The 12,078-nt window shown below is 38.5% G+C and overlaps 1 protein-coding gene across 10 annotated transcripts in view; it reads right to left on the minus strand.

Moving 5' to 3' along the window:
• The window catches only part of LOC132912309 (max dimerization protein 1-like), a 234,682-nt gene that overhangs the window by 90,256 nt on the left and 132,348 nt on the right, over positions 1-12,078 (minus strand). For 9 of the 10 annotated variants that reach the window (XR_009659169.1, XM_060969707.1, XM_060969709.1 and 6 more), the window contains exon 6: positions 7,094-7,415. Coding sequence is in view for 9 of the 10 variants with exons in the window: in XM_060969707.1 (XP_060825690.1) it covers positions 7,094-7,415 (322 nt within the window). In the remaining variant the exon portion in view is untranslated. Of the gene's footprint in view, positions 1-5,898; positions 5,940-7,093; positions 7,416-12,078 lie in introns of all 10 variants that reach the window. The other variant, XM_060969710.1, reaches the window with a different exon arrangement.

Raw genomic sequence — 12,078 nt, forward strand, 5'->3', positions numbered from 1 at the left:
CACGGAGCGCGAGCTGGCTTCCGTTGCACGTGCCCACGCCATTTTCGTCGGGCTAACGACGCCAAAGTCTGTCCGGAAGAAACTTTTGCATATCGCCAAAACGAAACGACGACTCGGCCATTAAACGGCCGTTTACCACCAACTTTCCCTTCGTCGTGTCAAACGAGTACAAGCGGGTTGAAGACATCAACAAACCCTCGCAGCGTGCATCGCGAGGAAATTCGTGATAACAGGTTGAGAAGAGTAGCTCGACATGTGACAGGTGGTAAGCTCCGTTTCTTCAATGGTCTTCGGCTTAGAGAAAAGGCCAGTTTGACCTCTGTCTATCTGTCTGCTCATTTTCTCAACTACTGTTTTTTGTCATCGTCGTCCAATAAGCGAGCTTGCGGAGATAAGGCTCCTTGATATCCTGAGAAGATTCCTTTCTCCAAAATCGTATAGATAGATCCTTCGAGTATTTAAGCAACGAACAAACTGTGGATATTTGTCCGCTTATTCGGAATTCCGAGATGGTAAAGTACACAGAATGCATATAGTATAGGAAAGTATACGGTGTATCTACGGTAGAATACTCGTTATGATTTTTAGTAGGAAAAACGAATCTCTGTCTTACTTTTTGTTTCTTAATCGTAGCCATAAACTTGCGTAACAATCCGTAGTTTGACTGTGAAATTGAGGATTTGATAAAAAGTGGAGTTGGTCAGCTTCGAATATACGTTGATATAGTTATTCGAAAGTATAAATGTAGTCGAAGTTTTACTTCAAAGAATATTCCATATACTCGTATTATACGTTAGCCAATAATATATTCAATGCACGGTTTCGAGCAGTCTGTTTGTTCGAAGTTCGTTTCGTGTTCGATTTCTGAACGACGAGAGGGCCGAACCCGATCCTGTCCACGCGAAAAGGAGATTCTATCATTCCCAGTGCTAATTTAGCTGCCGCTATTCCGCGCCTTATTAGCGTTATCTTCTCGGACAAACCACCGACACGCAACGCGGTCGCAGTTCATTAACCCTTCGACCGTGCGATTGTTTTCTGCGGAGAGCGCGAATGCGTTTCGCGGTTTCTGCGTTTGAAATTGAACGCTGGACGAGGAGGTTTGTCGGAGGTGTTTAGCCTATGATCATCGGGCCGAATGATATTCCGCTTTGAGGGAGAAGATTCGTTTCATTCGCGCCAAGTATTTTGTAGTTGGCTATTAGAATTGAAAGCTCTAAACTCAAACGCTGGTTCGTGGGAACATCTTTTTACGGTCGCTCTGAAATTTAAAACGTTGAATCGATTACGAATGGAATTACCTTTGAATTGGAAAACACCCTCGCAATTCGTCCAGAATTCGTCACATTCTAATTTAACGCTTATCGACATTTCTATATTTAGATTCGAAACATCCAAATTTCGAGTCTACCGAGACTGCCATATCTCCATTCACGTTTAAATTTGAAATTTCTACATCTGAATGCGAAACATGCAACAATTTCAAATCTGATAAAATTTCTATATCTCCAATGGAAATACGGAAATTTCAAAACTGAAATTTCTATCATCTCGATTCGAGACATCCAAACTTCTAATTTATCAAAATTTCTGTATCTCGATTGGAAACAGTCGAATCTCAAATTTAGCGAAATTTCTGTATCTCGCTTGAAAGTCTCGAAATCCTAATCTCGACAATTAGTTTCTCTGCGTTACATCACCGTACCCCGCCCTTCCGCAAACGATGCAAGTAGAGTTTCGACTGTAAGAATCGAGTGGAAAGGTCGCGTCTAATTTACGACAGCATATTTCAAGCATCGATTCCGTGGCTACACGATCCCTCGGGAGGTGGTTGGAGGAGAAGCTCGTCGAAAGAAACGATGACCGGGAGCCGAAGTAGAAAAATAAGAAAAGGAAGAGGAAGAAGAAGAGGACGAAGGAAGGAGCGAAGAAAAGGATGGTGGCAAGTTTAAAACGTTCCCCTTCGTACGGTTCGGTCGGCTTATCGTCTCGATTCGATCTCTCGCGAGTTACATTCGCGGCGGTTCACAGATTGAAATCGGGCAAAATTCGATAGGAGGGCTGGATGTATCTTTCCATGGAAGCCAGAGTCATAAACTCCACAACCAGATAGAGGTTGGATGCTTGTTATTTTTACACTTGGGACGCGTTATTCCAGATTCATATCCAACACCGCGATATAGACCTGGATGCACTGGTTCTTTTACCTTTTGACCAGTTACCTGTTTTTCAAGAGTATGCTCGTCACGAAGAAATGGCAATATTTTGTCCTACCACAATTTCTGTCAGTAATAAGATAAAAAAGTAAAACAGTTGCTTTACTCTATAAAAAGCTATTATTATAAAATTAAGCGTTTTAAAATTAGTTTTTAGTTAGTATTATTAGTTAACAAGATACTCAAAATAAAGCAAATAATTATCAATTAATAAATGAAAACGATTTTCAAAGTTAACGTTTGCACGTGAATCATTCGCATAGGATTTAAATGTTCTATACTGTTCGAATAGCAACAACTATTGATCGTGACGTTACAGGAATATATATTTGATTGCATTTCTTTATTTACTTATACCATGGATCACTATGTAATAGTTTCGTTGATTTGTCGTCGAATATCATGCATGTTTATTTGTTTTATCGGTGGTTATTTGTTAAATGTAATACATCAAACACATTTACTGCTCGTGATAGAGAGACAATAATATGTTCGCGTAAATCAATATTGATTTTGCAGCAATAAAGAGAATATAGAATTCAAATGAAACGAATACGTTAACAGAGGAACAGGCAATTTCATTTATTCGACGTTAATCGAGAAAATCTGGCAAATAAAAATTTTCAAAATCTCATCGCCAATCTGCGCACTTCTTTCTTCTTTTTTTTTTTTTTGTTTTTTCGTTTAATCGACGAATGAAAAAGATCGATCGAATGGAAAGAGAGATTGACGTTGGTCGATCGTGGAGGGAACGTGTCGTCGCGTGCAACTTTTTATCGGTCGGCCTGCAACTTCGTGGCCTGTCTTACGTAGCAGAACTTCATAAGCGGTGGAGAACGAGCCGGAAGTTTGCTAACGGGCTGACTCAGCCGGTCCCTCTCTCGTCTTCGGCGAATTCGCGGTAATACGCAACGACGATTCTTGCTGAGGACTCGTAAAAATGTTCGACCTCTTCCACGTTCTCCTGCAGATCTCGTCAAACGTCGCGACCGAAGCAACTAGTAACGAACGCGGGTTACGAATCGCGATCGAAAGACCGCAATTTGTGACTATGAATTTATCCTTCGAAGTATATTTAGATTTATTATATTCATTGTAAATCTACGAACGGATCCTTTTTCAAGCATTTCTTTTCTTACTTGCAAAAATATACGCAGTGCCCTCATATTGATGGTCTCATTATTACGTTTATTATTACGTTCAATATCGTTATATTTTATCCATATCTTTCTATCTGTGATTTCACAACGTAACTCCTGCAATAGAATTGTTCACGTTTCTATTATTTTTGAATAAAAAAGTGTACGAGTCAGTTATATACCGTAAGAAAATCTGTATCTCTTTGATATCAGATAGCCAGAAAAAAATAGAAAAGAATTTTCTTGCGGTAAAAGATAAAATAAAAAATTATCGCAAAAGTCATATGCAAATAACGAGATTTCTCAAACAAGGCGATACGTCGTTTGAATGATCGATCCATTGCAAATGAAACGATATCTTCGTTCATTCTTAAATTCGTTTTCTTCTTCCACGTAAACGATAAACTTGGTTTCAGAACGAGAAGATCCAACGTCCTCTTGGTATTGCAAACACCGAGGACCATCGATCTAGGCGTTCTTAAACGAATGCACAGGGAAGCCTTAGCTAATTACAAAGTTAAATTAAATATTGATATGCGAGGATTCAACTTGCTCCGCGAAATAGCTTGTGCCTGGTAGAGAATTTTGCACCAGTCTCTCGGATACGCGATCGCCCTGATCATCAGAGTGGCTAGTAAACAGACGATATTTAAATGAGCAGGCCAACTTTCGTGTAACCAGAAAGAAAGTTGCCAAGCTGTACCAGTGATATCTCTTCCGGGTCTCAACGGGGTTCAAAGATTGTTGTAAGACTCGTGATACTAATCGTTTCTCGATTCTAATGGCTTTAAAATCAAACCGAAGAATTGTAACTGCTAATTAACGACCAACCGCTAGCTAATCAACCGTTTCGAACTCATCGAAACTAATTCATACTTGTTCAGGATTAATACCAATCTTGTCGTTTAAAAATGTTTCCAGCCAGGAAGTCCAGAGAATTTCGAAATATAATAAGTTTAGAATTTTTGAATTTTCCGTTTGAACGAAACTGCGTATAAATCGTAATTGTTTAATTCTAACGAATTTCAAAATATCACAAGTTTGTAATTGTAATTTCTTCTTTTATTTTTCTATAACGTTCAGCGTCTTGCAGAAAGCCGCGTTTCAAAATAAGATCTAAGGTTTCTCATTTTGAAGAAAACCCTTTCTCAAATAATTTTCAAAAGGACGTACAAATAATTACTTACCTAGAGATTTAGAATTCTTCGATTCCTTGACACAAAAAATCGCTCTAAAGAGATTTCATGTAAATCTAAAATTCCTAAAATTTCGTTCTTTTATTAGATAGCCAGACGATTTCAAGTTCGTATTCATTTTCCCAATATCTCAGAAAATTCCAATTCTAGCAGTCATTCTTATCTCTACCGATATCGAACTCGGAGCCGTGACATTGAAACCGAAGCATCGTGGCGATGAGTCGCAACAGTTGACTCATAATTCGTGGATCGTTCCAATTTTACCCTCAACCACGAACGATATTTATACGGACAAGCTTCGCTCGATCCAAGTTCTCCTAACGAGCTGACTCAGCTAACCTTGCTGCTTCATCGCTTTGGAAATCACGGAATTAGAAATCCCTGGCTTAAAATCGTTCCATGGGTGCAACGACCAAAGCGTTGTTCATATCGCGGCCAACTTTATGTCGCTTTCACATGACCATGATCGGTATAATAATCTACCGATACGATACTGATATATCGACGATTTTATGGTTGTATTCTCCCAAGTTCCAATCTCCTATCTTCGTATACGTATTATTTTCATTCATGAAAAATTGTACGATAATGGCGATATAGAAAGCTCGCGAAACGCGTAATCTGCGATGCTAACCGCTCGTCCAAGCGCTAGAAATAAAACAAAGTGGCCATTTTTGTAATATTCCTTTTACGCTTCAAGATCCGCTATAATTTTAGACGAACTCTGAGTAAAACGCTTATCTCTCTTTAAAAATCTGAAACTTGCAACTCGAGCCTCGCAGAAGCGAAACCGATCAACTCCAGTTTTAACGCATCTTTTAGTTTCATTGCACAAGTACGCCATTAATATTCTGTTCTCAAGTAATTGTAAATTCTACGGTAAATTAAAAAATAGCGTCTCTAAGGTATATCGGTTTTCCGAATATCTCGATTTATACAGTTGATCAATGTGGCTCCTGAGCGGCCCGATCGTGCTCGTTACTAAAAATGATAGTTACACTGCGGATTTTTATGCATTTATGGGAAATTTGAAAGTGCGAAACTACGCGCAATGCGCGTAACATGGAATGATATATACAGTGCTGTGGATAATTAAAAACACATTTTCTGCGTTATTTCTTCAACATCTCCAAAGGGTCACCGGTCATGTCTGGATACGTTGAGGAATTGTTTTAGCAAAAGTCAAATTGAACGCTGTAGGATATCAGGAGATGTTACACAGCGAATCATTGGCTCTCATAGTCGAACTGGAGAAGGAAAAATGAATCTTTCGGCAAGACAATGCTTCTACTCGAACAGCCGCCACTATAAAAAAGTGGTTCCAAGATTTCGGAATAGAATTATTACCGTGGCCAGCGTTGAGTCTTGATCCGAATCCCATCGAGAACCTGTGAAGAATTTTAGTAAGAAAAGTTTACGATCAGGTGAAATCACGTATAAGAATGATCTTGGAGCTTAGGAAAAGAATAAAATCCACGTGGGCGGATATTCGAAACGAAACTGCAAATGAGTTTAGCGGATAGCGTGCCTAACAGATTAATAGAAGCAATCAGAGATAAAGGAGAATTCATTAAATATTTAATGAAAACGTAACAAAATTAACGTTGGCTTTATATTTCCTCTCAGTAAAAAACACAATTTTAAGAGGAAATTTAATCCTTTCCAGACTTCGAAAGAAGAAAATTTTTGTTTGTTGTATCTTCAGTTTTGTTGCATATTATAATATGGAATTATATAAACGAGTTTGCCAATGTTTGTTTTAATATCATGAAAAATCTAAAAACAGGATTCAGTTTATAATTATTCAAAGCACTGCAATGATGGATAAAAGGAAGTTTAAAATTGATTCATTATGAAATCTAGTAACTTTCGTACTAAAAATTGTTCACCATGTTGGTAACAGTCACCTGTTCCGTGCTATACAAATATTATATTTATTCATTGCTCTCATTAACCCTCCTTCTGCGCACTGAGTCGTTTCCGATCGCTATAATTTTAAGTAATGTTTCATTCACTCCACTTCCATCTCTGTTTAAAATTCGCTTTGCTTAGAAAAACTAGGGTAACATGTGGCGATAAAAACTACTGGATCATATTTATGTGAAACTTGCGAGGAAACTCGAAAGTATATTCAAAAATTCCGAGTGATTTTCAAAAACGCGAAAACGTGAGAAGAACCACGCGAACTGGGACGATCCAGTATGCAGGCGACGTCGGTAAAGATAAGCTTACAAATGGAAGGTTAAATATAAATGCATTTGGTGAAAATTAAATTTTCTAAAAATTTCCTCCTCCGCTGTAAAATGTCCAAAGTATAGCGCTTTCTATAATATTTTGAAAAACAACCTTCAACCGAGTTCCCACCTTTTTCAATTCTACTTTCAAACATACGAATTTGCATAAAAATCCACAGTCTAATAACGACGATAACAATTTTAGTCGACAGCCGAGTGAAAATGACAGGATCCTCCTAGCGTGGAACATCGATTGATCATTTGAAACAGTAAGCGATAGCATGCGATAGAGGTAAAGCAGCACTTACCGGACTCCGAGACGGAGGGACTGCCAGCAGACCTGTCGGAGTTCCTGGAGCTGGCCGTGGAGCTGGTCGACGAAGCTGTGCCGAGAGAACACTCGGAAACGCTGCGCCGTTTGGAGAGAAGAGCCGCGGCCGCGGCAGCTCCAGGACCGCAAGAGGAACCGGTTGGAGCGCTCGAGCTTAGCCCATGGAGGCCGTGGAGGCCGTGCAACACGTGCAGGCCTGTCTGGTTTGTCAGCTGCTCTAGCCGACGCCTGAGGAACCTCTGCTCGCGAGACAGCTGTTCCTTGTGCACGGCGTGCTTGCGTTCACGCTCCTCCAGGCTCTGTAACCCAACGTTCATCCCCATTATGCATCATGCAACCTCGATTCAATCCCTTTAGGTTATATCATCGAGGCGTATATCCTTAATATAGATATATTCGTTGATTATGATATTAGGTCGATATCAAGATGTTCAGGCAGTTGAATTGTCAGAAATTGTCAGTGGATCTTGTATTTAAAAATTAGTATTTAGGTTTTTGGATGCGTGGAAGTTTAATATGGCGATCCTCGAACGAGATTTGTGCCTTAATTTGGCTTTTTGGCTTTAGTTGGGTAAGAGACTTTAGATGTTTAAAGTATTTAACGTAGAATTGAGAGGAGAAATCTCGTGCATATCAGTGAATATTCTTTTATATCTTTCCCCTTCTCTTCTTTCTTTTTTCTTCGGATTTAAGAGAACTTTTAAAAGACGAGAAAACACGATACGGTTGAAAGTGACTATAAAACGCAGGAGGTACTATACGAAACTGAATCTAGAATTAATTTCGAAATCCATTATTTTTTTTTATCCCACTTCAATCTATGATTATTCTATACTTGTTTCAGTGATGTCAGTATTCTCGTTAGAAAATGTATTTTGAACTAAATTATGTTTCACCGCGTTTCTATCCCAATACTCTGTTCCTCCTTAACGTAATTCTAAAGCAAGTAGAAACAAAATAACCCAAACGACGTAATATCATCCACTGAAACTCTAATGTATTTCGATAAAACTTCCATAAGTCGACCAACCATAAAACCCTAATAGAACGAACAGCTTCCAACAAGATCAATTTGCCACGTGGTTTTTCAAAGAGAGAAAAAAAGCAACGAGGAGAAAAGAAGAGAGAGAATATCATAGACGTTTTAATCTTTCGAACGTTCGTCCCCTGATTTATCATGCTCCTGTAAAAAATTCCGCTACAGATAATCCCGTTGGACGTTAGCCCGGGATCGGAGTATTTTTTTAATGCGTTTACGGGAAACTGCTCGCAAAAGGATTTCAACGTTAACCGCGTTTCTGTTCATGGCGGGACTCGCGGCAATTGGCTTCTGCTTTTGTTCCATCTTCATTTCGAAGATTAATTCTGGTGAGCGGATACGAAACTGCTGAAAAATCGCGGAATTAATGGGCTGGAGAGGGGGATTGGAACACAGTTCGCTAAGCTCGCGAGGATTACAATAAAGCCGCAGCTAATTCGAGGGCTCTGACATGAGATTTAGATAATTTAAACTTCTCATTGGGAATGTTCGTTTCGTGTTAATGAACCGGGTATGGGATATTATTTTGCCTGGTCAAGGAATCGTTCAAAGAATTTCACGTTCTATTAATAACGAAGGGAACGTCCAAATGAACGACATTCTGTTAATTAAATCGGGAAACAAGAGCTCGGTTTCGATTCGTTAATCAGAGAATTTGTCGCACGAGTGCTGGTGTTTGTGACATCTGAGAAATCTGAAACGAATGCTTGTTCTTGAGTTTGTATATCCCAGTTCTACTTTGATTTTAACAGACAGGAATTAGCTTCAGTTAAGAAATATTTTAACGCTACATTGCAGATAGACAACCGTGCGTATTTTCTTCCCGAACTTAAAGAACTTCTTGAGTATTAAAAGACACGATCGTTCGTTATCTAAAGACTATCATTTATCATTTATCATTTAATTCATAATCCGATCCGATATGATGCAAAAGAACGCAACGGGATTGAAAAATTTTTATCGAAATAAAAATTATGAAATCCTCTTACTTCCAAAGAAATATATCGAATATACCAAGTGAAATACGCCGCAGTAATAAGAATTTTCAGAATTGTTAATCCTTTCAAAGAAATATTCTTGTTATTAAATATTTAATAGCACGAAGGACACAGCTCTTAGGATACGAGAGCACGCCTTTCGCGCGATAAAGGTAGAGGGAATAATTCCCAGCAATCGACTGCAACGAGCTTCAAGGTTCGTTGTCTGGGCTATATTAAAACACGATTTACACTCGCGGTCCAATTACGATCAAGATCCGGTCAACTACCACTCAGCACTCCTCGAACGAGCAGAAACACATGGACGTTCCATGGTCACGTTCCAACAATTTCGATAGCGTTTAGATAAATTTATCACCGTTGACCGCGATACTAAAGCTACGATACCGAACTACGCGATAACGATTGCAGAAAATACAATTAAGCTTAAACGGAAAATTTTGTTGACTGGCCATGGTTAACCATAATGCCAGGTAAATACTCGGTAACGAGTACGATCGGCCATAGTACTAAAAAGATTAAGCGGTTCGAACGATGACAAAGAATAAAATGACAAGATCCAGAGAGGTTTGTACAAAAGCCCACGAGACAAAGGTTTTTCGAGTTGGACGAGACAAGGGAAGAACACCGGTGTATCAATACTTAATTTAACTTTATAATTAGGTAGACCGTCGGTTCGTTGAAGAACATCCGAAGCAATCGCTTTCGAACGAACAACAGTCGTTGGATTCCCATCGCAATAGGGGTTCGTCGCTACTGTTGAAGGAAAAGAAGCAACTTCCTGGCTGACCCAACGCGATTCTCTTTGACTTAAATGAAAAATGTTTCCTGCCTCGGCGATGCTCCTTTTAAGCGACTTCGATACTATCGGATCTCTCTCCATCGAGCACGGAAAATTAAACGAATGACGCGAAATAATACTACAGTTTCCCCTTTGATCAAACACGAGGAATTTCAAACTCGTTACCGAAGAAAATATCCGAAGAAAATATAATCGCGTTGTGGGATTATTAATCCTATAATTCGTCACAGAGATTACCAACTTTTTAAACGCGTAATTTTTCTTTGTTCCTAGAAAACTATCCTCCTTTGAACGCGTTATTACAATTATACTTTTAACGTTAAGATCAAGATTAGAGTCTAAATGAAATAAATTAGTCCGCCGATTAAATTTCTAATTATACGTCGAGAAGCGTTCGGTAGGAAAGTACATTCCTTGTTAGCGATTTTTTAAATGCAACGATCTATAATCCCGTGGAAGCTAGCATTTCGAAAAGATAGATATAACACCGATAATTGTCGCTACTAATGATACGATACAAACGATAACTGTTGCTACCAACAAATGCTACCAACTGCAATAGTAAACTGTTACTTTCGGATCGAGTGCCATTTTCCCCATACTGTCTGGAAATAAAAGCAAATGTTGCTGAACCATTAATCCAGTTCTTAGAATTACCTCGACATCTGAGAATCCGACTTTTCTGTTTCCATTGGAAGATACGGCAAACTTCAATTTCATTGAAAACATCATACGCAATTTTGCTTGAGAACTGTTTTGTACGAACGAGAACGTATTACTATCTTTTCTATTACACGGAAAAAGGATGCCAGACGGATTGTCGATACTGCTAAAGAACTATTACATAAGATCGAGCAGAACGATAACAACAACCAGCGTAAAAGCGTCATCGCGGAAGAACTAGTCGAGTTGGATTCAATTAAAGAAGACACGAGATATATATCTTGTGTTCGAGAAGAGACTGCTCCGAGTAATTAAGGCGACGTATCACGCGATCTGAAATTAACGGTTGGTTATTGATTCGTACCCTTTTTTCTTGCTCTTTTTATACGTTCAAGATCAGATCGATCGAATATTCATCGAGTTTCATCTATTCGTGTCATCTTACGATTGTTATCCCCTCTCTGCGATTTTTCCTTTTTTTTTTCTTTCTTGCGTTGTATCGTCTTTATTAATTTATAACAACTAGAAAGAAAAAAAATATTAACTTATGACATTTGAAACTATTTTCTAATATTGCTCGTTTCGTTTAGCATTTATATTCGTAATATGTTTCGCATAGATGTAATTGAAAAGTTTAATAAACGTCGATAGACATGAGACTGGAACGCGGTTGTGAATTTCGAGAATGCGCTTGTGAATGTGCCTGCAAAATGAAAATGTAGAATGTTTGATCGTGACAATGCGCGCACAGGTAAATGTGAAAATAATTGCGAATTGTGTGAAGGCGAATGTGAAAACAATTGCAAATCGCGTGAATGTCACTGTGAGAATAATTACGAATTGTGTGAGTGTAGACGCGAGAAGAACAGCAAATTGTGTGAATGTACAGGCGAAAACAATTGCAAATTGTGTGAATGTAAACGTGAAAATAATTACGAATTCCCTTAACAAACATTGTACAACTCTCTTGACCAAACTCTCAAATTTGACCAATGTAATCACGACGGTGTTGTGCTACGTTATAGTGCTAATCACAGTTCAGAATATTCTATATAACACACCGACTCCATACTGCACAAATATCGCATGTCGACTTTTAGCGTTTTCAAGAAAACAGTTTCAAAAACTCAATGATACCTTGTAATTAAATAACCACTTTTATTTATCCTTTATCAGCGGTATTATAAAAATTGACGATGCAAATTACGCGTCTTTTTCTGCAATACAAAATAACGAAGGTTGTTCATGGTTTCAGAAAATATCTGAATAAATGCGCCGATAGGGAAATATTCTTTTTGACGAATTTATTGCATGGAGATGTGATCATTATACGCCATAAAGAGACAGTCGAGAATTATTTGTTGCATGTAGGAACTAAAATTTCATAGAAAGTAGACAATATTTGTGCAGTAAGCCATCGACGTACGATAATACGAAGATGAAAATTTTTTTACGACAAG

This window comes from Bombus pascuorum, chromosome 11 (genome assembly GCF_905332965.1).
Source record: "Bombus pascuorum chromosome 11, iyBomPasc1.1, whole genome shotgun sequence".
Taxonomy (NCBI): Eukaryota; Metazoa; Arthropoda; class Insecta; order Hymenoptera; family Apidae; genus Bombus; species Bombus pascuorum.